Source organism: Pan troglodytes, chromosome 21 (genome assembly GCF_028858775.2).
Source record: "Pan troglodytes isolate AG18354 chromosome 21, NHGRI_mPanTro3-v2.0_pri, whole genome shotgun sequence".
NCBI lineage: Eukaryota > Metazoa > Chordata > Mammalia > Primates > Hominidae > Pan > Pan troglodytes.
Window position 1 is genome coordinate 55,199,533 of NC_072419.2, and position 26,747 is coordinate 55,226,279.

Below are 26,747 nucleotides of genomic sequence, written 5' to 3' on the forward strand. Positions count from 1 at the left end.
GGCCTTCGGAAGCGCTGGGATTAGAGGCGTGAGCCGCCGCGCCGGGCCTCCCCCCTTCCCCTCCGCCGCCGACTTCTCATCGCCCTTCCTCCTTCCTCCTGACGCCTCTTACTCCCGATCACCTCTCATTCATTCACCAGCTTCCAGTCCTCGCTCCCTCACCTCTTTTCTTTCCTACTCGCCTTCTCCTCTTGCCCCTTTATCATCTCTCCTTGTCACCGTTCTTTTTTGCCAACCCTCTCGTTCTCCTTCCTTTCCTCATCTCCTCTCTTACCCACGTCATCTCCATTCTCGTGCTCCCCTTCACCTCCCGTTACCTTGCGCTTCTCTCCTCTCATCTCCATCACCACCTCTCCCCGCTTTCGCCTTTCTTTAGCCCCCGCGTCCCCTATACCCTTCGCCCATGCCCGCTCCCCTCCCCACCTTCTCTTCTTCCTCCCTCCACCCTCGCCTTCTGTCTCTCGCCCACCTGACTCCGCTCCGCCCCCAGCCTTAGGCTCCGCCCCGCTGGGGGTCACGGGGCCGACGGACGCTAGGCGGCCGTAGCGGCCTCGCCAGTCACGTGGTCACGTGACGCGCTCCAACATGGCGGCGCCGTGGGGCCGAGGTGTCGCTTCCTGACGGGGCGGCGCGGACGGACGCGGCCGGTGCCGGCCGGGACGCCGGGCCCGCAGCCTAGCTCGCCATCTCGCTCACGCCGCCCGCCCGCGGGGCTGTCAGCCCCCGCCGGGCCGGGGCCATGCAGGAGAGCCAGACCAAGAGCATGTTCGTGTCCCGGGCCCTGGAGAAGATCCTAGCCGACAAGGAGGTGAAGCGGCCCCAGCACTCCCAGCTGCGCAGGGCCTGCCAGGTGGCGCTCGGTGGGTGAGCCGCTCCCGCCCTGCCCCGCGCTGGCCTCAGCACGTCGGCCGTTGCCCTATCCTACTCGGCCTTGGCCCGGCCTCCTGGCCTCCGCTTCCCCCCGATCCCGAATTCCACCCTTCCGGCCTCCTCCTCATTATACCCCCGGAGGAAGTGTTGCCCGGGCAGCTCGGGACTGGCCCAAGGTCACCTAGCAAGTTGGTGACAACCAGAGCTTGTTCCTCAGGGTTCCAGCTCAGGGCTTTTGCCACGATTCCTTGTCGCCCTGTTTCCTGGTTCCTCCCCTCACCACCTCCAAGTCCTAGAAACAGTAGCCCTTGCCCCAAGTTTTTTCGTTACCTGAGCTCTGCTGATTGGGGTTCCCCTAGGTGAACAGAGCATGTAGGAAGAGCCGTCCAACTGGTTTAGGGAAACCCCTGATTCTTGTTTTGGAAGTGCCCGTTGGAGAATGTTTTCCTTTGGTTTGGGGATCTCCTATAGCTCTTTCCCTCAAGGAAGGATTGTAGAAGGTGTTCTGGATCTCCCAGGCATTGTAGTGAGCAAGACATCTGCTTATTCCTAGCAGTCCACTAAAATACAAGGTCTTTAGCGCAAAGATACTTGTCTGACTTATTCATTGCTGTATCCCTTGCGCTTGCAACAGTGCCTGGCGCACAGTAGGTGCTCGATAAATATTTGCTGATTGAATGGACCCTCAGATTATGGAAAGAGGGAGAATTCTAACTAATAGTTAAAGGCTTGGTAATTGATACCAAAATCACTATCCTATCTTTCAGTTTTAATCATTTAACAAATATTTATCAAGTGCGCACTGCATACCAGGTACTGAGAATTCAGTGGGGAACAAGACGGACATGGTCCTTACCCCTATGGAGCTTATACTCGAACAGAGGAGACAAAATAATTAATTAAGAAAATAGATGAGGTATTTTGGAATGCTGATAAATACTATTTTGAAAATAAAACAGCAAGATGTGATAAAGAGGGCTTGAGGACTGCTTTCCATGGTCAGGAAAGTAATCTTTTCGAGAGGAAAAGTAATCAGGTGGTCAGGAAAGTAATCTTTTCCAAGAGGGTGACATTTGAGCTGAGTACTGAAAGGCAATAACTATCCACCATATGGAGTTTCAGAAGAGAGTTCTTGGTGGGAGAATCCATGCATTTGACCAGAGCTGTTTTCAAGCTAATTCACTGCCCCAACGTCTTTGGTTTGGAATCTGTAAAGGCCTGTTTTTCCTAACAAATTGAGCAAATGGAAAGTTTGATTTTTAGTCACAGAGTTTGAGATTGTTATCACCTTTCTCCTTTCATTTGCTACAAAGTATAGAGTAGTGTTCTTTTGGCATTTAGAAATAGGCTGGTGAACTTTGCACTTCCCTGGAAAGAAGGTCCCTGGCTTTCATCAGATTCTCAGAGGGCCCTGAGACTCCCTCAGGGGCCAACTATTGATGCAGAGGTGGTAGTCTAGATAATCTGGAAACAGTTGCTAGTCCGTGAAATTCAGGATCAGTGGAAGGAATTTACTGAGATGTAGATTTTTAAAGCTTTTCTATTCCAATAACCAAGGCTGTTGGGTATTGTTTTATCAGCAATGTGGGATAAGCACTGCAAAGCAGTTTGTTAGTTAGGCAAGAGCCTGGTATTTATAACTCCACGTTGAAATCTGCCTGGACTCTATCTTCTCAATATTGTTGTGGAGGTTTCAGAATAGTTATTTGGCAGAAGAGTTTTTATTTTTTCTTCAGAAAACTTCTTAACATAAAATTTTCACCAAAGTGTGCATCATATTATTGGAACCTACTTATAAAATTTTCATCTGGGTCATAAAGGGCCATTAACGCTGAGAATTTAATAGATATTTTCGGATCGTATCTTTGTTCAGAAGTTCAAGTTTTCCTAACACAAGTAGTGGAATGCATGTTTTCAGTTTTTAGTAGTGAATTGTAAAAAATGGCCTAGATAGGAAGTAATTTGACTACAGGTTATATGAATCACAAATTGGGGTTGTGCCAATGGCATAATAGGAACTGTCATAAGGGAACGTATGCATAATGTTAAGTGACCATCTTTTTTAAGAGAATAATTGTGTGTCATTGCTGTTAAATAGAAATGACTGCTTTTACTTAGAGTAGAACACATAGCAGAATGCCTGGTGATATTTCACTCTGTCTCTCAAGGCCCAGTCTTGTGTCCAGTAGTCCCATTTAAGAAGAGAAATTTGGGGCCAGGTGCGGTGGCTCACGCCTGTAATCCCAGCACTTTAGGAGGCTGAGGCAGGCAGATCACGAGGTCAGGAGATCGAAACCATCCTGGCTAACACGGTGAAACCCTGCCTCTACTAAAAATAACAAAAAAAATTAGCTGGGCGCTGTGGCGGGCACCTGTAGTCCCACCTACTCGGGAGGCTGAGGCAGGAGAATGGCATGAACCCAGGAGGTGGAGCTTGCAGTGAGCTGAGATTGCGCCACTGCACTCCAGCCTGGGCGACAAAACAAGACTCTGTCTCAAAAAAAAAAAAAAAAAAAAAAAAAGCTGAAACGAGCCAGTGTATAAGGAGCAGCTATGTGGTATTTTAGAGATTACCATGTATAGATTGTTGTTAATTGTGATAAGAGGAACTGTAAATGACGGCTCAAAGTTGAAATGCTTGGATGATAGAGAGCATTTACAGGAAACAGCTTCTGTGATATGATTCCACCAGCTGTAGCATATTAGGGGAGAGGATCAGGGCTGCAGGGACTGTATAGTGTAGATGTTAGCTAGGAGTGTATTCTTTGGGACCCTAGACTTCTGTGTTCAAACCTCCTGCCTTCCACTTGCTACGTTTGTGATCTTGGACAAGTTACTTCCTTATGGGATTATTGTAAAGATTAAGTTAATTGACATGTGCAAAAAACTTGGCGTGTAGTAGGTGCTCAGTAAATGCTTGCTATTACTTTTTTATTGTTATTATTTTAAGCTGTGACAAACCACAGCAGCTGTAATTACTCTGGTTTGATGTTCTTAACCTTAGTTCCTCGTTCAGGAATGACTTACTGCTCTATTTGGTTTGTAGATGCAATAAATAAGAATGTAATTACGTGATTGAAAGGCTGTGTTGGAGTATTAACTTCCTAAACTCAATGAAGACAGGGGTTGTCCTTTGTAAAAATTGTGATAATCATGATGGAGCAGATTTGGAGTAATCTCAATGATTCGTCTGCACTATACACCAAAAGCATAAATAGGGACTGCCCAAGTAGGGGATAGTGTCCTTCCAACCTTTATCTGGAGAAATCAAGACAGCCTGTGAGAGTATTCATCGCCCCAAGGATACTGTTGCTCTTTACCTTGTTATGAAACTTTGATATATATTAATAATCTTCAACCTTTCAGCCCTCTGTTGGAGAATATAATTACATTCTTAAACCTCCCTTTTATAATTGTCTTATTTAAGACTCATCTTCTCCCATGATGTATCTTTAAGTTATATTTCTGCTCTTAAACTATATGAAGTTTGGAGGCTTAATAGGATAATCTATTTAAAATTCGATATGGAAAAATTTATCTATGGCTGGGCACTGTGGTTCATGCCTATAATTCCAGCACTTTAGGAGGCCAAGGTGGGCAGATTGCATGAGCCCAGGAGTTTGAGACCAGCCTGTGCAACATGGCAAAACCCCATCTCTAAAAAAATATATAAAAATTAGCTGGGTGTGGTAGTGCATGCCTGTAGTCCCAGCTACTTGGGAGGCTGAGGTGGGAGGATGACTTGAACCTAGGAAATGGAGGTTGCAGTGAGTTGAGATCATGCCATTGCACTCCAGCCGAGACAACAGAGTGAGACCCTCACACAAAAGTGCTAAGTAATGGCTAAGTGCTCTATAATTACTAGTTATCATTATTCTCAGCCATTATCAAGAAAATTTAAAAAGAATAGTAAACATACATATTTTCATATGAAATTGAATGACTTTTAAAGATCACATGTTGTATTATATCTCCTATGTACTAAGCATTTCTGAGTTCCAGGCACAGTAAAGTGGGCTTTTCATGCAATTTAGTTCTCACTATTATCATCATTCCCACTGAGGCCCAGAGAAGTTAAGTTGGCCAGGGTAACTCAGTAAGTGATGGAACCAGGGTATAAACACAGGCAATCTGGCTCCATAGTCCAAGATCTGAACTATTACTACCATGTTTTCTTGCTTCTCCATATGAAAGTTGTTATGTATAAAATACTCAGTAGAGTTTTTAAAACAATCAGTATACCGCAGTGGAGTTTCAGGAGACTGTATTTTCTATAGCTGAATTTTGAGATATATTTGAAAGCCTTGAGTCAAAAAGATCACAGCTCTTTTCTTCAGGTTTTTACTACATATATACTAGGTTTACTTTAATTAGGGGCTAATGGAAAGAAGGAAATGAGAGTAAAGAGCTGGTTACACATAAGTTTCATTTGAGTTATTCAGTTTTTCTTTTTTTTTTTTGAGACAGGATCTTGCTCTGTGGCCCAGGCTGGAGTGCAGTGGTGGGGTGCGATCTCAGGTCACTGCAACTTCTCCGTCCCTGGCTCAGGTGATCCTCCCATTTCAGCCTCCCAAGTAGCTAGGACTACAGGGGCGTACCACCCACCTGGCTAATTTTTCTGTTTTTAGTAGAGACGGGGTTTCTCTGTTGTCTGGGCTGGAGTTAATCAGTTTTTCTAATTGATGATATCTCTTCATCAGCAGTAAACTCCCTCTTATTAATTCTGGAGTTGTGACCTGTTATTAATTCTGGATTGTGATTCATTTCTTTGGGTACAGCAGGCAATGGGAGACCAAGGCTAAGGAAAAGAGCAACTTGCCCATCCATATCCACACAGCTGGGTGGGGAAACGTAGCTGCAGCACATGATGTAGCTTCACATAGATCATAACATCCATTCTTAGATTTGCTCCTCTGTTTAATATACGAGATTTAGGATGTGGATGGGTCATTGGTGACCTTAGCTTGAGCTTTTTTGATGCTGTGATGGAGGTGAAAGCCAGACTGGCATGGGTCGAGGCGTGGGAGGTGAGGAAACAGATAGTGAGCATAGTCAACTCTCCCAAAGTTTGGTTGTGTTGTAAAGAGGAAGAAGGAGTGGCTCCTGGGAGTTGTTTGTTTATTTAAAGGTAGAAAAGATTTTAACTTTAAATATTGTTAAGGGATCCAGTTAAGGAAGTATATTCCTAAATCTTAGTTGTATATGAATGTGTGTAAGACATACAAATGGGCATTTATCATATGGATATCTGTGTGTCCATATGATACATAAATTGCTTTTTCTTCCATATGATCCTTTTATTCTAATTTTGATGTGTTCAGAAAAACCATTCTCATCATGAGGATTACTGTGAAACTTGAAAAATATAAAAAACATCTCTAAATTGACGTAACGTGGCGGGGCATGGTGGCTTACGCCTGTAATCTCAGTACTTTGGGAGGTCGAGGCGGGTGGCTCAGTTGAGGCCAGGGATTCAAGACTAGCCTGGCCAAAATGGCGAAACCCCATCTGTACTAAAATACAAAAATTAGCTGGGCATGGTGGCGCACACCCGTAATCCCAGCTACTTGGGAGGCTGAGGCAGGAGAATCGCTTGAACCCGGGAGGTGGAGGTTGCAGTGAGCCAAGATGGCGCCACTGCACTCCAGCCTGGGCAACAGAGCGAGACTCTGTCTCAAAAAAAAAAAATTAAAAAATAAATAAATAAATTGACATAACAAATAAGACTTTAAATTGAAATGCAGAATAAAGCCTTTAATTTTAGCAAATTCTAGTGTTTTGATGAGACATTTTGTTTATAAGTGCTATGTATCATAAAAATTTTGAGAAATAACAGGACTCAGGACCCTGGAAGATTACTTTTTGTTGAAAACCACTGTGGATTCTTCAGGAGGAGGTTATCTGTCTGGAAGCAGCATCGAAAAACTGGATTGTTGTTGATTATTGAAAAGCATTTATATGTAGGATTGGCAGAGAGTTGATTGAGAGTTTGAAAGGTTGATTTGCTTATTGATAGTCCAGTGATCCCTCTTTGGGCCGCAGTTTCCCGAGGTGATAAAGATAATAATACCTTTGTCACAGGATTATTGCAAAGGTTAAATGGACTAGTGCAGTAAGTAACTGGCACAGTACCTGGCACCTAACAGATGACCTGCTGAAATTCAGAGGCATTGGTGTTGCAATCTTTTTTTTTTTTGAGCCAGTCTCGCTCTGTCGCTCAGGCTGGAGTGCAGTGGCGCGATCTCGGCTCACTGCAAGCTCCGCCTCCTGGGTTCACGCCATTCTCCTGCCTCAGCCTCCCAAGTAGCTGGGACCACAGGCGCCCGCCACCACACCCAGCTAATTTTTTGTATTTTTAGTAGAGACGGGGTTTCACCGTGTTAGCCAGGATGGTTTCGATCTCCTGACCTCGTGATCTGCCCGCCTCAGCCTCCTAAAGTGCTGGGATTACAGGCGTGAGCCACCGTGCCCAGCCGGTGTTGCAGTCTTTAAAGGAAAAGGAACTGAATGCTTGCCTTTCTCTACCTCCCCTATTAGTTGGTTTATAGACCTTTTTGTAAGTCTCCAACATGAGTGAAGCAGTGGTTGGATAGAATGAATTTAGAGCTCTATCCTGTACTTGTAAATCTCAGGGGAGAGTCTGAAAGCAGTGCTAGGGAAAACAGTAAGACCATTCTTCATGAAAAAGAGTGAACTTGTGAAAATGTGTACTTAATCAGCAAGAACATGGAGTGTCCTATATAAATAGCTCAGAGCTGTGTTTAGCTCTTGCCAGTTTCACCAGGCTTAGGGGGCCTGCCAGGAAAATACTTGACTTTCTTTCCAGCAAGGTTATCCTAGAAAAAATAGTTTTGCATTTGCTGATTCATTTCTGAAATTTTCCAGTGAGAAGCTCATTTCTGTTTAGTGTCTTGGGTGTAAACAAGCCTTCTGGCTTGATATTTTATTAGGTTTTATACCTTTGTGAGGAGAACAGCCTTCTTGTGCTAGGACACAAAATTCTTAAGTTTTCCTTCCGTCCTAGGGAGTGGTCAGTGTATATTTGTTGTTCTGAATATAGCCCTTTTGCCTGTTGGCTAAACCAGACCCAACATTTATTCAGAAGATATTTATTTGGGTGTCACCCCTGGTGTCATGATGCAGAGGGATCAAAACAAACAAGGACCATGTTCTGAAGGAGTTTGCAGTTGAATGGGGTAGATGGGCATTGTTCAGAGGATATGCCCTCTAGGTCATAATAACAACCCGAGAAGTACTGAAGGAAAGAAACCTGGTTCTGCCAGGGCAGTGAACAGTGGGGTGAGGGAAGACTTCCCTGAGGAAGTCTCACTCATTCATTGAGAATTAATGATGAGTGAGAATTAAGTAGTTGGGGGCAGGAGGCATTTCAGCAGAGGGAACAACCTGAGTGAAGGCTCTATGGCAGAGAGGAAAACAGTTGTTGGGGAAACTGAAAGAGGCCAGTGTGTGGTTGGAACATTGTACTTGAGCAAAGAGAGTGGAGATGGAGTGGGAGTGGGAGAGGTAGGCCAAGACCCCAACATGCAAGGCCTGGAGGTCATGGCTAGGAGTTTTATTTTTTAGGTCAAAGGCAGTGAGATGACACTGAAGAGTTTTAAACCAGGAAGCAGGTGATAGGATGACCAGGTGTATTATTTTGGAAAAATCATTTGGACCACTGTGTTCAGAACATCTTAGGGGAAGACCAGAGGGATTGCCAAGGAACCAATGAAGAGACTGTCTTAGTCCATTTTGTGCTGCTTTAACAGAATGCTACTCACTGGGCGATTTATAAAGAACAGAAGTTTATTTGGCTCACAGTCCAAGAGCATGGCACTAGCATCTGGCCAGGGTCATCCTATGGCGGAAGGCGAGAGAGGAAATGGGGGTTGAACTCATCTTTTTATCAGGAGTGCACTCATGCAGTAACGTATTAGTCCATTCATGAGGGCAGAGCCCTCGTGACCTAATCACTTCTTAAAGGCTCCACTCTTACACCATCACAGTGGCAATTAATTTGCAGCAGAGTTTTGGTAGGGACATTCAAACCATCGCAGGCAGTTACCATTTTTCAGGTGAGAGATATTGGTGGCCTGGACTAGTGGTGACAGTAGAAATAGAGCAAAGAAAATGAATTTCCAACCTGGTTAGAAGATGAAGCCAACAAAACCTTGTGATGGAGCGAGTAAGAGCATGGGAAAGAGGATTGATAAGCTTGACTCTCTGATTTCTGACTCACCCAGCTGGGTGGATGGTGCCTATTTTTTAAGATGGGAATGTGGGAAGAGGACTACATGGAGGGGTGGAGGGAGGAAGTTGATCTGAGTTGGGACTTGGATGTGTGGAGTTTGCTCTGCCTTTGAGCATTCAGCTGGACATGTGAAATGGGAAGTGGCCAGTTGTATGAGCCTGATGTTCATAAGAGAGGTCTGGGCTTAAGATAGGAATTTGAGAGTCAGCAGAGTCTAGGTGGGAATGGGAAGCCTGGTGAGACGGTATACAGAGGGAGAGGCAGGAGGCCTGGGCCTGAGAACCCTCCAGGCCTTTTCTGGCTGGGCAGAGGAGGCTGAGTCTGCAGACGAAATAGAGCAGAGATGGGTAAGAAGCGGAGGAAAGATGAGGAAAATATGTGGTTATGAAGCCCGAAGTCGAGAAAATTTGAGAGTGAGGTCAGTAAGGTGAAATGCTACAGAGAGGTCAAGTGAGGTAAAGACTGGAAAAATGCCCATCAGATTTAGAGACATGTGGGTCATTGGTGGCCTTAGCTTGAGCTGTTTTGGTGGCATGATGGAGGTGAAAGCCAGACTGGCGTGGGAGGTGAGGAAACAGACGGTGAACATAGACAACTCTTTCCCGAAGGTTGGCTGTGGGAGGAGGGAGATGTGGATGTTAAAAGTATTTTGTTTTTTCTTTTTTTTAAGGTAGAAGAGACTTGAACTTGTTTAAATGTCATTGGGGAGGGAGCCAGTTCAAGGAGAGGTTTGGTAATGCAGAAAGAAGAAAGGACAGTGTTTCATTTTTTCTACAAATGTTGAGTGCCTGCCACTCTGTGCTGAAGAATTCTCAGTACTTGGGAATTCAGCAGTGAACAGAACAGGCAAAGTGTCTGTTGTCATAGAGTTTATGTTCTACTGGGGAAGGCAGATAGTAAATGAACTGATATATAATATGTCAAGGGTGATAAATACTATGAAAAAAGACTAAAAAAATGAATTAGTAAAGTGAGAGAACAAACCAGGTAAGGAGATACAGGGTGACAAGGGGGTGGCAGTATTAGGTGCTGAGGAAGTCCCCTGAAGAGGACATCAGAGCAGAGATCTGAAGGAAGTGAGGGGGTGAGCCATGGAGATATCTGGGGGGATGGAGGGCATTCCCAGGAGCAGGAATAGCTCATGCAAAGGCCCCGGGGCAGAAATGTGCTTGGTGTGTTCGAGCAAGTAGGCCAGGGCCAGGGTGGTAGAAGGTGAGAGCAGAGGGATAGCAGGGGCCAGATCACATAGAGGTTTGGAGGCCAAGATCGAGAGTTTTAATTTTACGCGGAGTGGGATGGAAAGCTACTGGAGCATTTTGAGCAAAGGAGTGTTGTGATCTGAGTTACATTTTGAGGGCATCCCTCTGGCTGCTGTTGAGAAAAGCTGTGGGGTGGAAGGGAGGATAATTGCTGAAGCATGGAGACCAGTTACAAGACCATTGTGATGGCCCAGGTGGGAGATAACAGTTGCTTGGCCTAGGGTGATAGTGGTGGCCTAGTGTGGTAAGAAGGGATCAGGTTCTAGATATTGTGGATAGTGTGAAGTTCCTGAGAAGGCGGATAGGGATGGGAGATGACAGAGGTGGAGGGGTTGGACACCCACTCCCTTATGGCAGGAGAGAGCAGAGAGTAGGCCCGAAGTGGGTCAGGTTGTAGGTTTGCTAACAGCAAGCTGAGGGAGTCTCCTTGTGCCCACTTCTAATTTCTGAGTGAAGTAGGAGGCCACTCCATTGGTTGTGAGTAAAGAGGACGGCAGCAGAACAGCGATGATTGGGAGGGGAGAGTTGGGCCGTTGAGGGTGGAGAAATGTGCAGTAGCCATCGTGGAGAGTGAGGGGTGACCAAATTACTGGGCAGCATTTCAGGTTTCATTCGTGGTGGGTAACTGGGGCTCTGTAGGCCTGCCAACCTGCCCTGTTGTCAGAGGTCTGCTTAGGCGGAGACAGGTGAAAAGGGGACGCTAGTACAATCTAAGTTTGGGATTTTGCCAGAAGTTAAGACTAAAGGTCAGAGAGAGTCCAGGCTATTGATTGCGTGTCATCTGATAATAGTCCTGCTGATGGGATCTACCCTGGAAAATGAGGAAAAAGGAAAGCCGAGAGGTTGGCCATCTCAAGGTTTGACAGGACAAAGACAGGTTCTACTGGGAGCAATTGAGAGGGTCAGCTGGAAGGAGAGAAGAGGAAGGAGCTGGAAGTGCCCCAGTTCCATATAGGGACAAGAGTCAGTGTGACCAGCCTCACCAGGCTGGCTTGGAGTGGAGGAGGATGTGGTAGGTGACTGGGAGCTAAAGGAATTTAGGGGCAGCGTTGGTTTCTGTGGGGGAAGCCTGCGACAGATAGAAGTCTGAGGAGTGTGGAAGGGTTACTGTGGGATCTGAGGGCATTGGCCACTGATGGGATTGTTGGGCAGTGCTGGGTTTGAGGTTGGTGATGGTGATTGTTGGACTTGCCTTGGGAGTGGAAGAGAGAATGCGAGCCAGTGTCAGAGGTGCTGGTGAATGGAGGTGTGTGACCCGAGCGGTAACATCCAGAAAGGATTTCCCGCAAAGACAGCGCGGCTTTTCAGCTGCAGCTGCCCCACCCTGCTCCAGTCTCCCTCATTTCCAGCCTGGAAATTGTTGCTAATTGCCCCACTGGCAGTTGGGAAGGCAACGCCTGTTAAGATGTGGAGCAATAAAGTGGAGCAGGTATGCTGTGCCGTATGCCCCTCTTCCTGCACCGTCCTCCTTCTGTCATCGTTGAGTGGCTCAGGAGTGCTGGCCCTCTAACAGACTGCCTGGGCGTGGATCCTGACTGCAGAGTAGCACTTCTGGCTGTGACGTGGGCAGATGGCTTAACCTCCCTGTGCTCAGATTCCTCACCTGTAAAACAGTTATGGATGATTAGAGTGTTCCTGCCTCCCTGGGTTGTGGTGAGGACTGAATGAGCACCTGCCACTAGGAGGCAATCAGTGAGTCAGCTATCATCATTATTATTATTAGGGTTCCACTCATTCTCCTTTTCCCTTGGCATTGCTTGATCCCACGGAGATCCCACTAGAGATTTTGCTTTAATACTGACTTGTTTTAAAATAAGAGCAAGAGAACTGACATTTATTGACCACCTGCTGTGTGCCAGCTGCCGCCTTAGTCACCACCAAGACCTCTCTCATGGCGGTGTCAAGAGAATTATCTGCACTCTTGGTGCCTAGTTATGGTCTCTGGAGCATGTGGGGCTGTTTTTTATCACTCTCATTTTTTAGAATAGGAAATCAAGATTCAGGGAAGTTGGCCGGGTGCGGTGGCTCATGCCTGTAATCCCAGCACTTTGGAAGGCTGAGGCGGGTGTGTCACCTGGGGTCAGGAGTTCAAGAACTGCCTGGCCAACATGGCAAAACCCTGTCTCTACTAAAAATATAAAAATTACCCGGGCATGGTGGCACGTGCCTGTAGTCCCAGCTATTTGGGAGGCTGAGGCAGGAGAATCTCTTGAACCCAGGAGGCGGAGGTTGCAGTGAGCCAAGATGGCGCCACTGCACTCCAGCCTGGGCAACAGAGTGGGACTTCATCTCAAAAAAAAAAAGATTCAGGGAAGTTTAATAACCCAATAACCCATCTGGCATCATTCAGCTAATAGATGTCTGTGCCAGGACTTGAACCCAGCTCTGTCTCACACCTGTATCTTTTCTTTCTGCCATATCAGGCTGTGCCATGCTATCTGTGAGGCACCCTGCCACACACACTTTTTCCCTGTTCCTTTTTCTCCCTCCGTTTAAAAAAAAATTATTACACTTTTAACTTCTGGGATACATGTGCAGAACAAGCAGGTTTGTTACATAGGTATACGTGTGCCATGGTGGTTTGCTGCACCCATCAACCCGTAATCTGGGTTTTCAGCCCAGCATGCATTAGGTATTTGTCCTAATGCTCTTCCTTCCCCTTGCCTCCCACCCCTCAACAGGCCCTGGTGTGTGATGTGTGCCTCCCTGTGTCCATGTGTTCTCATTGTTCAGCTCCCACTTATGAGTGAGAACATGTGGTGTTTGGTTTTCTGTTCCTATGTTAGTTTGCTGAGAATGATGGCTTCCAGCCTCATCCATGTCCCTGCAAAGGACATGAACTCATTCTTTTTTATGGTTGCATAGTAGTCCATGGTGTATATGTGCCACATTTTCTTTATCCAGTCTATCATTAATGGGCATTCGGGTTGGTTCCAAGTCTTTGCTATTGTGAATAGTGCTGCAGTAAACATACATGTGCATGTGTCTTTATAGTGTAATGATTTATAATCCTTTGGGTATATACCCAGTGATGGGATTGCTGGGTCAAATGGTATTCCTCATTCTAGATCCTTGAGGAATCGCCACACTGTCTTCCACAATGGTTGAACTAATTTACACTCCCACCAACAGTGTAAAAGCGTTCCTATTTCTCCACATCCTCTCCAGCATCTGTTGTTTCCTGACTTGTTAATGATTGCCATTCTAACTGGCGTGAGATGCTATCTTGTTGTGGTTTTGATTTGCATTTCTCTTTTTTTTTTTTGAGACGGAGTTTCCCTCTTGTTGCCCAGGCTGGAGTGCATTGGCATGATCTCAGCTCACTGCGCCCTTTGCCTCCAGGGTTCAAGCAGTTCTCCTGCCTCAGCCTCCTGAGTAGCTGGGACTACAGGCGTGCACCACCACGCCCAGCTAATTTTTTAATATTTTTAGTAGAGATGGGGTTTCTCTATGTTGGCCAGGCTGGTTTTGAACTCCCCACCTCAGGTGATCTGCCTGCCTCGGCCTCCCAAAGTGCTGGGATTACAGGCATGAGCCACCACATCGGGCCTTGATTTACGTTTCTCTAATGACCAGAGATGATGAGCTGTTTTTCATATGTTTTTTGGCCACATAAATGTCTTCTTTTGAGAAGTGTCTGTTCATATCCTTCGCCCACTTTTTGTTGGGATTGTTCTTCCCTCTTTTAATGGAAAAAAAAAAGATTGCATTATCCAGATATATCAAGAACCCAACTTTTAGGTTGGGCCATATGAGACTACTGCTATTTGAGCATTTCCAGCCTGGGTGAGAGGGTGAGACTCTGTCTCCAAAACAAAAACAAAAGGTGCTGGTGTGCTTCAGACTGTGCCTTCTCTCCACCTGCACAGGCTCTGTCCTGCTCTAAGCCCCCATTGCTGCTAGGCTGGATTATTAGCAGTAACTTCCTGATTGGTTTCCCTGCTTCTGTCCTGGCCACCTTCCTCTTTATCCTCACAGCAGCCAGAGTGATCTGTCCGAAGAAAAGTTGAGTCAGGCCGCCCTCTCCCAGCCCCTCCATGGGCTTCCTCCCATCCCTTACAAAGATGCCGTTATCATCTGGGCCCCTACTGGGCCTAGTGGAGAAGACTTTTCAAGAGTGTCTTTCTTTATTTCTTTTTTATTAGATGGACTCCAAGTCTTTTTACCATGTTGCTCAGGCTGGTCTGAGCTCCTGAGCTTAAACTGATCTGCCCGCCTCAGCCTCCCAAAGTGCTGGGATTACAGGCGTGAGCCACTGGGACTGGCCTCAAGATTTTTTTTTCTTCAACAAAGAGTAGTTTAGAAAGTGCAGCAATTCCTAATTCTTGTGGGAATACTTAAGGGTAAATTTAGAAAACCAAAGAAAATCTGTGAACATAGGATTTGCAACTGGAGTTTCTTGGGTTTCTGCAGTTACTCTTCCAGGTAGCAACTCTTTCCTGGTCACAGGAGAGGGCTGCTCTCTTCGGTCCCTGTGCCCTGCACTGCTGCTGCTGCCAGTCCTGTCAACCCTTGCTCATTCCCATTCCAAAACCAGGTTTTACCTTTGCTGTGGTCATGCCAGGCCAGAAACGGACTTTGGAGATTTCAGAAGGCTTGTAAACTAGCCTTCCCAGCTGGATGGGTTCACAGAGCAGTAAAACACCAGTGTTTTGAACCATGGTTGTAGCTTTCATGGTTAGTGTCAGTGCTAGGAAAACCACACATTTAAACTCTTCTGCATTTATAGTTTACAGAGTAATTCCATATGCTTGTTCGAGAGTCGAGGTATCCAGGAGAACACAGACTCTGGAGCCTGATTTTCTGGGTTTAAGTCCCATCTCCAGTACTTAATAACTTGTAACCTCTGTGGATCTTGATTTTCATCTATAAAATTTATAATGGAGTTTGGCCTTGAACTTCTGTCCTCTGGCTCCTTAATTCTTTGTTCTTTGGCTGGACAACATTTCGCTTATAGAAAACTTGATGTTTTGTCCTCATAGCACTGGTCACAGTCCTTAAAAGCCACTTTTAGCCCCTGCAGCTACTTTTCTGCAGCCACTGAAGCACTTTCTCCTCGGCTCTTCTCCATCCCTTAAAGCAAAATTGGCAAACCGGTAGCCTCAGGGCTAGGCAGCTTGCAAACCAGTCTTATTTAAGCCATAATATTTTTAAAATATATTTTTATTGATACATAATGCTGTACATATTTTTGAGGTGCATTGATAATTGGATGCTTTCATATAGTCAAATCAGGGTAGCTGGGATATCCATCACTTTAAATATTTATTTTTTCTTTATATTAGGAACATTTGAATTATTCTTTCCTAGCTATTTTGAAATGTACAGTTGGTTAATGTTAACTGTAGTCATCCTACTGATCTAACGAACACCAGATCTTATTTTTTCTATTTAACATAATTTTAAAACAATTGAAGGTGTTTGAATTACAATCAGAGGTTTCACTTAAAATCTGGATTTCGACCTCTGGAAAAATCAGAACAACTAGCACCTGTGAGCTGAGGGACTCTAAAGATTCCAGTCAGCTGGAGCTGAGGAGCTGCCGCACCCCTTCCTGTACTGGGTGGAGAGGGGGTCCTGTCTTTCTTTGATCTTACACCCACCGTGTTTTTTCTTGACATTTCCCGTCTGGCCTCCATGGGCCTTTGTAGTTGGTGTAACTTTTGTGTTTGGTTTGTTTTATGGGTTTTTTTTTTTGTTGTTTTTTGTTTTTTGAGACAGCCTCACTATGTCACCCAGGCTGAAGTGCAGTGGCACCATCTCGGCTCACTGCAATTACTGCTTCCCGGGTTCAAGCGATTCTCCTGCCTCAGCCTCCTGAGTAGCTGGGGTTACAGGTGTGTGGTACCACACCCTGCTAATTTTCATATTTTTAGTAGAGATGGGGTTTCACCATGTTGGTCAGGCTGGTCTCAAACTCCTGACCTCGTGATCTGCCTGCCTCGGCCTCCCAAAATGCTGGGATTACAGGCATGAGCCACCGCGCCTGGCCTATAGTGGCATTTCAAAACAGATTGTTTCAGAGCTCACAGGCCAGCACCAACGCTAGCGAAGACCTCATTGCTTTAGATAGGTTTAGGACTTAAACTTGTCTCTAACAAGGTAATGGTGATTGGAAGGAAAACTTACATTTGAGTTTGGGCAGCAGCACCCCTCTGGCATGTCACAGTGACATATCTTGTCACCCAAGCAGAGCCTTGGCATTATAGATACAGGTTTCTAAAAGCTGATAGCTTGGCTGCCAGCTTCATGGGCTGGATCACCCACAACTTCATGGGCCTCTTCTAGTGGAAGCTGGAGCATTTCCTTGGTGAATTCTTTTCCCTGAGGGGCAAGATCCATGCCACACAGCTCTCTGACCCTGTGTGTCACAACCCTTATGGTCCATGAGCAAAATGGTTGCTAGTAGTCATTTGGGCATTTCTCTTCTGTTTTCTTATGTGTGTAATAAGATATACAAAGTCGGGCTTGAAGATTAGAAATTGCTGCTTCCAGTGAGTCAGTTTACTTGGTTTTCACATCTTCAAGTTGAGTCTAGAATGGAGTTACCTAAGAAAAGGAAATTTGCAGCCTTCAGTACCGTGTCCTGGGGTTGCTAGAATAACTAGTGCCATATCCACACTACTGGCTCTCTAGAGATTGTGTAAAGGAGGCTGGCCTTTTGGAGATGATCTGAATACATGGTATTGAGGACAAACCTCCTTCCCAAGCCCGATTTGATAATATGTGAGTTTGTGGGTCTAACATGTAGAAATACACTCAACTGAGTGGATGTGGGGGAATTCTGTGTATTTAGACAGGGTGTTTTGTTGTTTTAATGGTACAAAACCTTGTTTTCCTGGAAATAAGACTATCTCTGAGATTGTGATTTCTGAAAAATGACATTTTATTCCTATAACCCTGCCAAGGGTAGTGCAACCTCTGTGGTTAAGATTTTAAAATTAATTTTAATTCAAAAAAGTCACACGTGCCTTAGCACAATGTGAATGTACTTAATGCCATTCAACTGTAAACTTAAAAGATGGTTAAGATGGTAAATTTTAGGTTATGTATATTTTATTATAATTGTTTTTAAAAGTGCTGATTAAGAAAAAGTATGTATGCTTATCATAGAAAATGTGAAAAAAGAAAAAATCATCATCCCACTACTTAGACAACTTTCAATGTTTTATTGGTTTCAATACTTTGTTATATTGGTTTCCAGTCTTCTATGCATATTTGCACACAGTTGAGATGTTGTGATATTACCATGTTATTGTGTCAGCTAACTGTCATGAACATGCATTCTGCAGAACAAGAAACAGGTAAGAACGTGGCTGTAGAGCCAGAAAGCCTCGGTTCAAATTCTGGCTCCCTAGTTCTTGATGTGCAACAGTAGCCAAGTTACCTAACCTCCTGTGCCTTGGTTTCCTCATCAAAATCATTGCTTCTCATCAAGAGCAGTTTTGCTCAGGAGACACTTGGCAATGTCTACAGACGTTTTTGGTTTTCAAGATGGCAGAGGGGTCAGGGGTGCTCCTGGTATCCAGTGGATGGAGGACAGGGATGCTACTAAACATCCTAGAGTGCACAGGGCAGCCTCATAACAAAGAATTCTTCATCCCCAAATGTCAGTGGTGCCAAGGCTGAGAAATCCTCCTCTAAATGAGATGGATATAATAAGAGTATGGACCTCATAGGATCGTTGTGAGGGCTAAATGAGCTAAAACACTTACAGTAATGCCTAGCCAGTCACTCCATGTAAGTGTTAGCTATTATTATTGCTGTTACAATTATTTCTTTCACTTCATATCAGCATTTTTGTATTTAAACATCTCATTAACAATCTTTTCAGTGGTCTCCAAATATCTTTTAGTAAAGTTTTCCTTTACATAAATGTTGCATTTTCCTAATGTGTTTTTTCTTCCTTCCTTACCAGATGAAATTAAAGCAGAAATAGAAAAGCAGAGGTAAGCTATAGCACTACCTCCTTGCTGAGATATGGCATGAAGGGAGTAGGTAGCAACTGGGGGAGCCCCTTTCTCTGCTTGGTTTCTCATATTTCCAATCCTCAGGGGTGGCACACACTCTGCAAGCATGGTGCTAGGCACACGGCACAACTGTGTATATTTGAACTGATGCTAGGTTCACAGGCTACTGCCTCAGTACTTGTATACTTGGAAGGAAGGATCAAGATCGAGGTAATGCTGTTGTATCTTTTCTTAACAGAACAGGCAAAGCCCTTGTCTCTTATATGGCCTGCTTCCTTAGGCATGAGGACAGCTTGCACCATGAGTGGCTACTCCTGATCTTCATAGTAAGGAAGGCCATTAGTCACATTTCAGAGATATAGTTCTGGCGTGGCTGCCACCAGGATTCAGTCCAGGATGTTGTTAATTCAGCATGCCAATCAGAGAACTTGCTCTCTGCATGTGGCACTTCAGTGGTGTTTTTGCTAATGCATGTGTTCAACTTTTAATGCCTAGCCCCAGGATATAGTTTGCAGGCACTTTAAATTAAATGGTTGCAGATGGAATGGGAAGTTAGAGTAAGGTGTAGAAAATTCAATTCTTCTCCCGACCCTCTCTTGCTTTTCTCCTAGGCTTGGCACTGCTGCACCACCAAAGGCAAACTTCATTGAAGCTGACAAGTATTTTCTTCCATTCGAGCTAGCTTGCCAGTCCAAGTCCCCAAGGGTAGTCAGCACATCCCTTGACTGCTTGCAGGTACCATGTTTAAACTTCGTGTTGTCAAGGGGGTTCTCTCCAAGCCACAGTTGGTCCTTACACAGAACTATGCTGGGGACCACCCTGGCACTCAGTGCTGTCAGAGGCGATGCAGAAAGGAGCAATTTAACGTATTCTTTTTGGAGATCTCATGAGGGAGGGAAAAGAGAAAGGTGTGAGCTCTTTAGCTAAAACCAGAAATTTTTTCCCCTAGAAATATCTTATTTGTTCATGTCTTGTGTATGTTTTTCTAAATGAAACCTTTAGCAGTAATTGGAATATTTGACACACATGGACACATAAGGCATTTTTATACAGCCTCTTTCTTATTTTTTCCATTTTGTAGAGATGCAGTCTTGCTATGTTGCCCAGGCTGGTCTTACACTTCTGGCCTCAAGCAGTCCTACCACCTTGGCTTTCCAAAGTGCTGGGTTTATAGGCATGAGTCACCACACCTCCTGGCTCAGCCTTTCTTTCTTACTTGTTTTTTTTTTTTTTTTGGAGATGGAGGTTTGCTCTTGTTGCCCAGACTGGAGTGCAGTGGCGCGACCTCAGCTCACTGCAATGTCTGCTTCTCGGGTTCAAGGGATTCTCCTGCCTCAGCCTCCCGAGTAGCTGAGATTACATACACCCGCCACCACGCCCGGCTAATTTTTTGTATTTTTAGTACAGATGGGGTTTCACTATTTTGGTCAAGCTGGTCTCAAAAGCCTCTTTCTTAATGGCATTAAAATTCATATCAAGTAGAGAAATAGAGACAGTTGAATCTGTTGTTTTTGGTAGTTATGTGCTATAAAGTCACCTCCCATACTGAATTAGCAAACATTGAATCTTTGTTCCTAGAGGAACTACAGGGTTAGGTTCCTGCAAGCCTTTAGTCTTCATGTGTTTCTATTTAAAGAGACTATCTAATATCTGTTGTTGATGCATTAACATTGAACTCAGGGGCCACGGTGCTATAACACATGCCTGAACAAAGCTTATCTAACACACGTAATTTCTCTGTGAGGCACATCACCACCTTCTTGCTGTTAGGACACTGGAAAGCACATCAGCACACCCTCGGGGTCCATTGTAAACAGCAAAATCACCAACAAAAAGCACCAAAATGCAAAAAACACAGCACTAACTACACCACTAAAAAGATACTTGTTTTCAGTAGGAGAGTGAAACAAGGAGGCGTAGTGTTGCCTTGTTTGACCTCAGGAACATGAACATCAAGTGATTTCAAATTTTTTAGTGCTCTGTGCATGTCTACAAATGACCAAAAAAGCCCCAGACGTATTGATTTGGGCTTATAAATAAATTTTAGTGAGTAGGTGCATTTGCAAGTATAGCTGCAAATAATGAAGACTGACTGTATTTAGAGTCACAAGTAACTTTGTTGTAAATTACCTTTTACTGAAGAAGAAGCAAGAGTAGAGAAGTTAAGGTGACTTGTCCAGTAATATACAGGTAGTACGAGAAACAGGACTATAACTTGGGTTTCTTAATTCCTGGCCCACCATTCTTGTACTTTTGCTCAGGACCTACTCCTTAGGTTTCTGATTACCCCAAAGAACATTTATTCTCTCTTTTGTTTATTTTGAGTCAGGGTCTCACTCTGTTGCCCAGGCTGTAGTGCAGTGCCTTGATCATAGCTCGCTAGAGCCTCTAACTCCCGGGCTCAAACAGTCCTCCTGCCTCAGCCTCCCAAGTAGTTGGGATTATAGGCATGAGCCACCACACCTGGCTCAAAGAACATTTATTCTTGACCTCAGTGGGCAGTCCACATCAATGAGTAAAGTTTAATAAAATTTAAAAATATGTTGAAGTGATCCACAGCTTGCCGATACTTTCTAGAACAGGAATGGTGACCAGATTCTGTATTCTGATTGCTGTGTAGAAGAGGTGTCTGAAGAGGTGTACAGCTTTCTCGAGAAAGAGTACTGTGATTGATTGGTTTTATCTACCAAGGCACAGGACTGCAAAGTGGCAGTGAGCATGCCACATTTTTGGCATCTCTGGTCTAATATTTATTCTATTAATCTCTCTTCTTTGTTACATGTACTTGAGAATTGATGAGAGTTTCTTCACGGAAACAACTCTTCCAATTGCAAAGCCATTTTGTTATTCAGTGTAATTCTGTACAGATTGTCCTATGTGAGACATACAGTGAGCCAAGAATTGTTAAATGGCAGGCTTCAGTCCTACTTCTATCCTAAAATATTTTTTGCTGTGAACGTGTTCTGAGGAGATTTGGCAGAATTTGAATTTTAGTTGTTCTCTCCGCATGTTAAGGTTTTCTTTTGAAGGGAGTGCTGATAATGTAATTGACGTTCCAAGAACAGTGGCTGACATGCATTGAGCTCTTAGCCTGTAGTGGGCCCTGTGTGCTTCATTCACCGTACCGTGTGTAGTCCCCTCGACAGCCCTCTGAGGTACTTACTCTTGTCCTCATTTTAGAATCAAGGAAACCAAGGCTTAGGGAATGAAGTGACCAGCCTAGTCCAAGGTAGGCTGCAGTGTAGTGGCGCGATCGTGGCTCACTGCAAAGTCAAGTGATTCTCCCCGAGCTCAAGTGATTCTCCCACCTCAGCCTCTCAAGTAGCTGGGACCACAGGCTTGCACAACCACACCCAGATAATTTTATTTTTATATTTTTTGTAGAGACAGGGTTTCACCAAGTTGCCCAGGCTGGTCTAGAACTCCTGAGCTCAAGTGATCCTCCCGCCTAGGCCTCCCAAAATTTGGGGATTACAAACATGAGCCACTGCACCCAGTGGGTTTCTAGGACTTCTTGACTCTGTGTCTGTGTTCTTAACCAGGGGTCATCAGCTTTGGCCCATGAGCCAAATCTGGCCTACTGTCTGCTTTTGCAAATAAAGTTTTATTGGAACACAGCTGTCTTAGTCTGCTTGGGTTGGTGTAACAGAATATCATAGACTGGATGTCTTCAACAACAGGCATTTATTTCTTACAGTTTTGAAAGCTAGGCAGTATAAGATCAAGGTACTGGCTGATTTGGTTCCTGGTGAGGGTACACTCCTTCTGGCTGCAGACAGCTGTGTTCTCACGTGTCATGGAGAGAGAGCTAGGTTTCTGGTTTCTTCTTAGAGGACACTAATCCTGTCATGAGGGACCTACCCTCATGACTGCATCTAAGCCTGATTATTTCTCAAAGGCCCAGCCTCCTAATACCATCACATTGCAGGCTTAAGGCTTCAACATACAAATTTTAGGGGGACACAAACTTTCGGTCTGTAGCAACAGCTATGCCCATTCGTTTATGTATTACCTGTGGCTGCCTTCCTGCTACTGTGACCTAGCGGAGTAGCTGTAAAGGAGACCAAATGACCCGCAGAGCCTAAACATTTAGTATGTGGCCCTTTATGGAAAAAGGTTGCTGCTCTTAACTGGCCCCTGCTCTTGACTGTACCCGTGTGGTTCTGGCCTGTTTAATAACAGAAATCGTTTGTTTCTGGAACTCCTTGCATCTGAGTATGATTTCAAACGGAAACACACCCTGCCTTGTTTCAACCCACTGTGAATCTTGAGTCTTATGGGGTATGGTTATCTCTCTTTTTAGAATGGAAGTTCTGGCTGGGTGCAGTGGCTCACGCCTGTAATCCCAGCACTTTGAGGCAGGAGGATCATTTGAGGCCAGGTATTTGAGAACAGCCTGGGCAACATATTGAGACCCCATCTCTACAAAGTAAAGTAAAAATAAAAAGTTAGCTGGGCTGTGTGGTCCACACCTTTAGTCCCAGTTACTCAGAAGGCAGAGGCAGGAGAATTGCTTGGGCCCAGGAGGTGGAGGCTGCAGTGAGCCGTGATGGTGACACCTAACTCTAGCCTGAGTGACAAAGCAAGACCCTGTCTCTTTAAAAAAAGGAAAAACACACAGAAAGGAATGGAAGTTCTCTGAGATGTAATAGATTCTCTGAGATATAATAGGTACACTAGGATTTCTTTGTTTAGTATACAAAATGAGTCATCCTTTTTATGACATGAGAAAGTGGCTTGGTGCTCCCTGGGCTACTGAATGGAAAAAATGTGCTTCCCCATGGTGGCTGCCCTTGCCAAGCCTGTTTGACTGGCTTTTCCCAGTGTGGGCAAAGTAACCTCTGTCTTAGAAATGGAAGGCCAGCATCTGGGGGTAAAGTTTGGTTTGGGCAGAATTGAAACCAGCTGCAGATACATCAGTGCTATGCCCTGCCATTCCTTGAGCTTGGCGCAGCAGTAGGAGTGGCAAAGGTGCTTCTGGGATTGATTTGCCATAAGCGCAGTTAGCTCAGGCTTCCTCTCCACTGGGAGAAGCCTGGAGACTTCCCCTGCGGCTTGCTTCTACCAGGTGAAAAAGATTCTGTCTTCCCTGTCTCCAGCATTTGGTCTGCTACACGCTTCCCCACAGCCAGGGCTCAGTGTAAGGGGGGTTAAGATCAGTCTTGTCTAAGCTACTAAGTGGTCCCCAAGTTTTTCTGGTCACATATCAATTTTATATATATATATATATATTTTTTTTTTTTTTAGAGAAAGATAGGTATTTTTTAGAGAAAGGAAACACCTTTCATTCTGTTACCTAGGGTGGAGTGCAGTGGCGTGATCAGGCTTCCGAAAACCCCAACTTCCCCAGGCTCAGGTGATCCTCCCACCTCAGCTTCCCAAGTAGCTGGGACCACGGGCTAATTTTTCTGTTTTTTGTAAAGGCAAGGTTTTGCCATGTTGTCCAGGCTGGTCCTGAACTCCTGAGCTTAAGCCCACCTTGGCTTCCTAAAGTGTTAGGATTACAGGCGTGAGCCACTGTGCCCAGCCAGTTTTTTTGTTTTTTTTTTAGAGACAGGGTCTCACTCTGTCGTCCAGACTAGAGTGCAGTGGCTTGATCATAGCTCACTGCAGCCTCAAACTCCTGGACTCATGTAATCCTCCCACCTCAGCCTCCCGAGTAGCTGGGACTACAGGTGTGTGCCGCCACACCCAGCTAGTTATTTCTTTTACTTTTTGTAGAGACCGGGGTCTTACTTTGTTGCCCAGGCTGATCTCAAACTCCTGGCCTCAAGTGAATAATAAAACCATTTTTGAGGATATCCTGCCAATATATTCATATTTCTTTAATTTAAAATTATAGGTTAGGGCCAGGTGCGGTAGCTCACGCCTATAATCCCAGCACTTTGGGAGGCTGAGACGGGCAGATTGCCTGAGCTTAGGAGTTCAAAACCAGCTTGGGCAACATGGTAAGACCCCATCTCTGCTAAAAATACAAAAAATTAGCTGGGTGTGGTAGCACGTGCCTATAATCCCAGCTACTTCGGAGGCTGAGGCAGGAGAATCACTTGAACCCAGGAGATGGAGGTTGCAGTGAGCCAGGATTGTGTCACTGCACTCCAGCCTGGGCGACAGAGTGAGACTCTGCCTCCAAAAATTAAAATAAAGTTATGGGTTGGGCATGATGGTTCACGCCTATAATCCCAGTGCTTTGGGAGGCCAAGGTGGAAGGATTGCTTGAGCCCAGGAGTTTGAGCTCAACATAGGGAGACCTCATTTCTACAAAAACCTCTTTATTTACACATGTTCCTGTTATTAAAGTATATATATGGCCAGGCGCAGTAGCTCACGCCTGTAATCCCAGCACTTTGGAAGGCCGAGGCAGGTGGATTGCCTGAGCTCAGGAGTTTAAGACCAGCCTGGGCAACATGGGGTGCCTCTACTAAAAATACAAAAAATTAGCCAGGCATAGTGGCATGCGCCTGTGGTTCCAACTACTCAGGAGGCTGAGGTGGGAGGATCACTTGAGCCTGGGAGGCAGAGGTTGCAATGAGCAGAGATCATGCCACTGCACTCCAGCCTGGGTGACAGAGTGAGACCCCATCTCAAAATAAATATATAGATAAATAAATAAATAAATTACATATATTGTAAAGCATACAAAAATACAACTTTGACAGGACAATTGGAAAAATATAAATAAAATTCTAACATTTTCTTTTTACATCCCAGTGAAGGCTGTAGGAAACCATTAATCTAAGCTGCCCTGTTTATACCACAAACATTATCTTTTAGCTCTTATTTCCAGAAAACTTTTGATTTTTTAAATGCACAATGAAAAATCAATTTTTAATTATATAAGTTGTACATGACTACATTCTCTGTTAAAAGGTTTTTAGAACTTTACCGATAAAATGAAGTTCCTTGGGCCACCAGCCCCAAACCCAATTGCCTGTTTAGGTGTATAATTTTCTTCTCTTTTTTTTTCAATAAGTGATATCCCTTGTACAAGTTTCTCTGCAGCTTTTCACATTCAACACCGTTATTAGGCTCTAGCTATATCTCTCCATGTGGATCTAGTGCATTCTTTTGACTGGCATATGACGTGTCATGCCACCATTCCATCTCTCGCTCCCCTGTACAGAGGCATTCACACACAGGGTTATAGTGAACATCTCTGTGCAAGCCTCCATGGAGACATGCCTCAGTTTCTCTGGTCAGAGGTGACTCTTTGGATTCCTATCACTGAGACAAAGTAAATAGAACCAACTTCAGAAGAGACCAGTGAGGTAGAAGACTTAATTTGTACCAAATATATTCATTCATGTGGCTGGGATAACTTGTAATATAGCTTACTTACTCCAACCTCTGTTTATTACTAAGTATGTCCTATTCTGTACCAAGAAACCAACCGCATAGCATTTTCCTTCATGCAGTGAGTCCTATAAAGGCCTGTTATAGTGTATTATATTGTCATCATCTTCACCTCCATGGCAGAATGTCCCTGTGCAAGCCCTGACTCATGTGTCAGTGGGCCAGCTGCCTAGAGGCCTCCCTCCCTGTCCGTCTTCCCGCTGCTCATTGCGTTAGCAAGGAACAAGGTGGGGACATCTACCTGGGGGATAGTGGGAGATAGGGGGCAGTATCTACAAGTCACACACAGCCCTGTAGGTCCCAGTTAGGACTTTGAGCTTTGGTGCACCTCCCTGGAGAATATAGACTCTATAAGAAAAATAATTACGTTTATCTTACTATTGTATCCCCAGTGCCCAGAACAGGGTCTGTCACAAAGAAGGATGAGAAAGCAGAACCAGAAAGATCCACAGGATACAGGAACTCTCCTTTCTCCTGGCCTTGTCTCACTGCACAGATGAAGGGGGAAGTCATGCTTAAAACCCTTTCTGATTTGAAGAGTAATGTGCCCCTTAAGGAGTCTGTAGAGGGGAGGATACTTTCTGTCCTTTTCATACTTTAGTTAAAGTGCGAAAGTAGTAATCCATGTCCAGCCTGCTTTGTGGCATCAGTATTGCAGCCTACTTTTCAGCATTCACATTTGAGGAGTTCCTAGACCACCCCACTTGCAATCCAGTGCACAAAACAGACTTGAGTCTGTTAGATGTAAGAACAAGCAATGTCAAAACCAGAGCTCATTTTCCAGGTAGACAGCCCTGCCCTCCTAGGAAGCCTGCACCTGCAGCAGCAATGTGAGGGGTGAGGTAAAGGGCATCTGGACTTGCCCTTCACAGGCCACACCCCCCACCTGGAGATTTGGGGGTTGGACTTGAGGAGCAGAGTGTACGCAGGCCTCTCTCCTGCTCCTTCAGTCACTCCATCCAGTAGTATTGCATTTCTACTCTCAGCCACTCTCTCAATACATTTTTCTTTCTGCTTGTTGAGTGGTGACACTTCACTAGCTAA

At 44.9% G+C, this 26,747-nt stretch overlaps 1 protein-coding gene across 7 annotated transcripts in view; it reads left to right on the forward strand.

Moving 5' to 3' along the window:
• Nucleotides 1–503: 503 nt before the first annotated feature.
• ARFGEF2 (ADP ribosylation factor guanine nucleotide exchange factor 2) overlaps nucleotides 504–26,747 on the forward strand; it is a 113,414-nt gene continuing 87,170 nt past the window's right edge. For 2 of the 7 annotated variants that reach the window (XR_010154276.1, XM_016938086.3), the window contains exons 1-3: nucleotides 543–860; nucleotides 18,299–18,329; nucleotides 18,962–19,085. Coding sequence is in view for 2 of the 7 variants with exons in the window: in XM_016938086.3 (XP_016793575.1) it covers nucleotides 740–860; nucleotides 18,299–18,329; nucleotides 18,962–19,085 (276 nt within the window). In the remaining 5 variants the exon portion in view is untranslated. Of the gene's footprint in view, nucleotides 861–18,298; nucleotides 18,330–18,961; nucleotides 19,086–26,747 lie in introns of all 7 variants that reach the window. The other 5 variants (XM_063803089.1, XM_063803091.1, XM_016938087.4 and 2 more) reach the window with 4 other exon arrangements.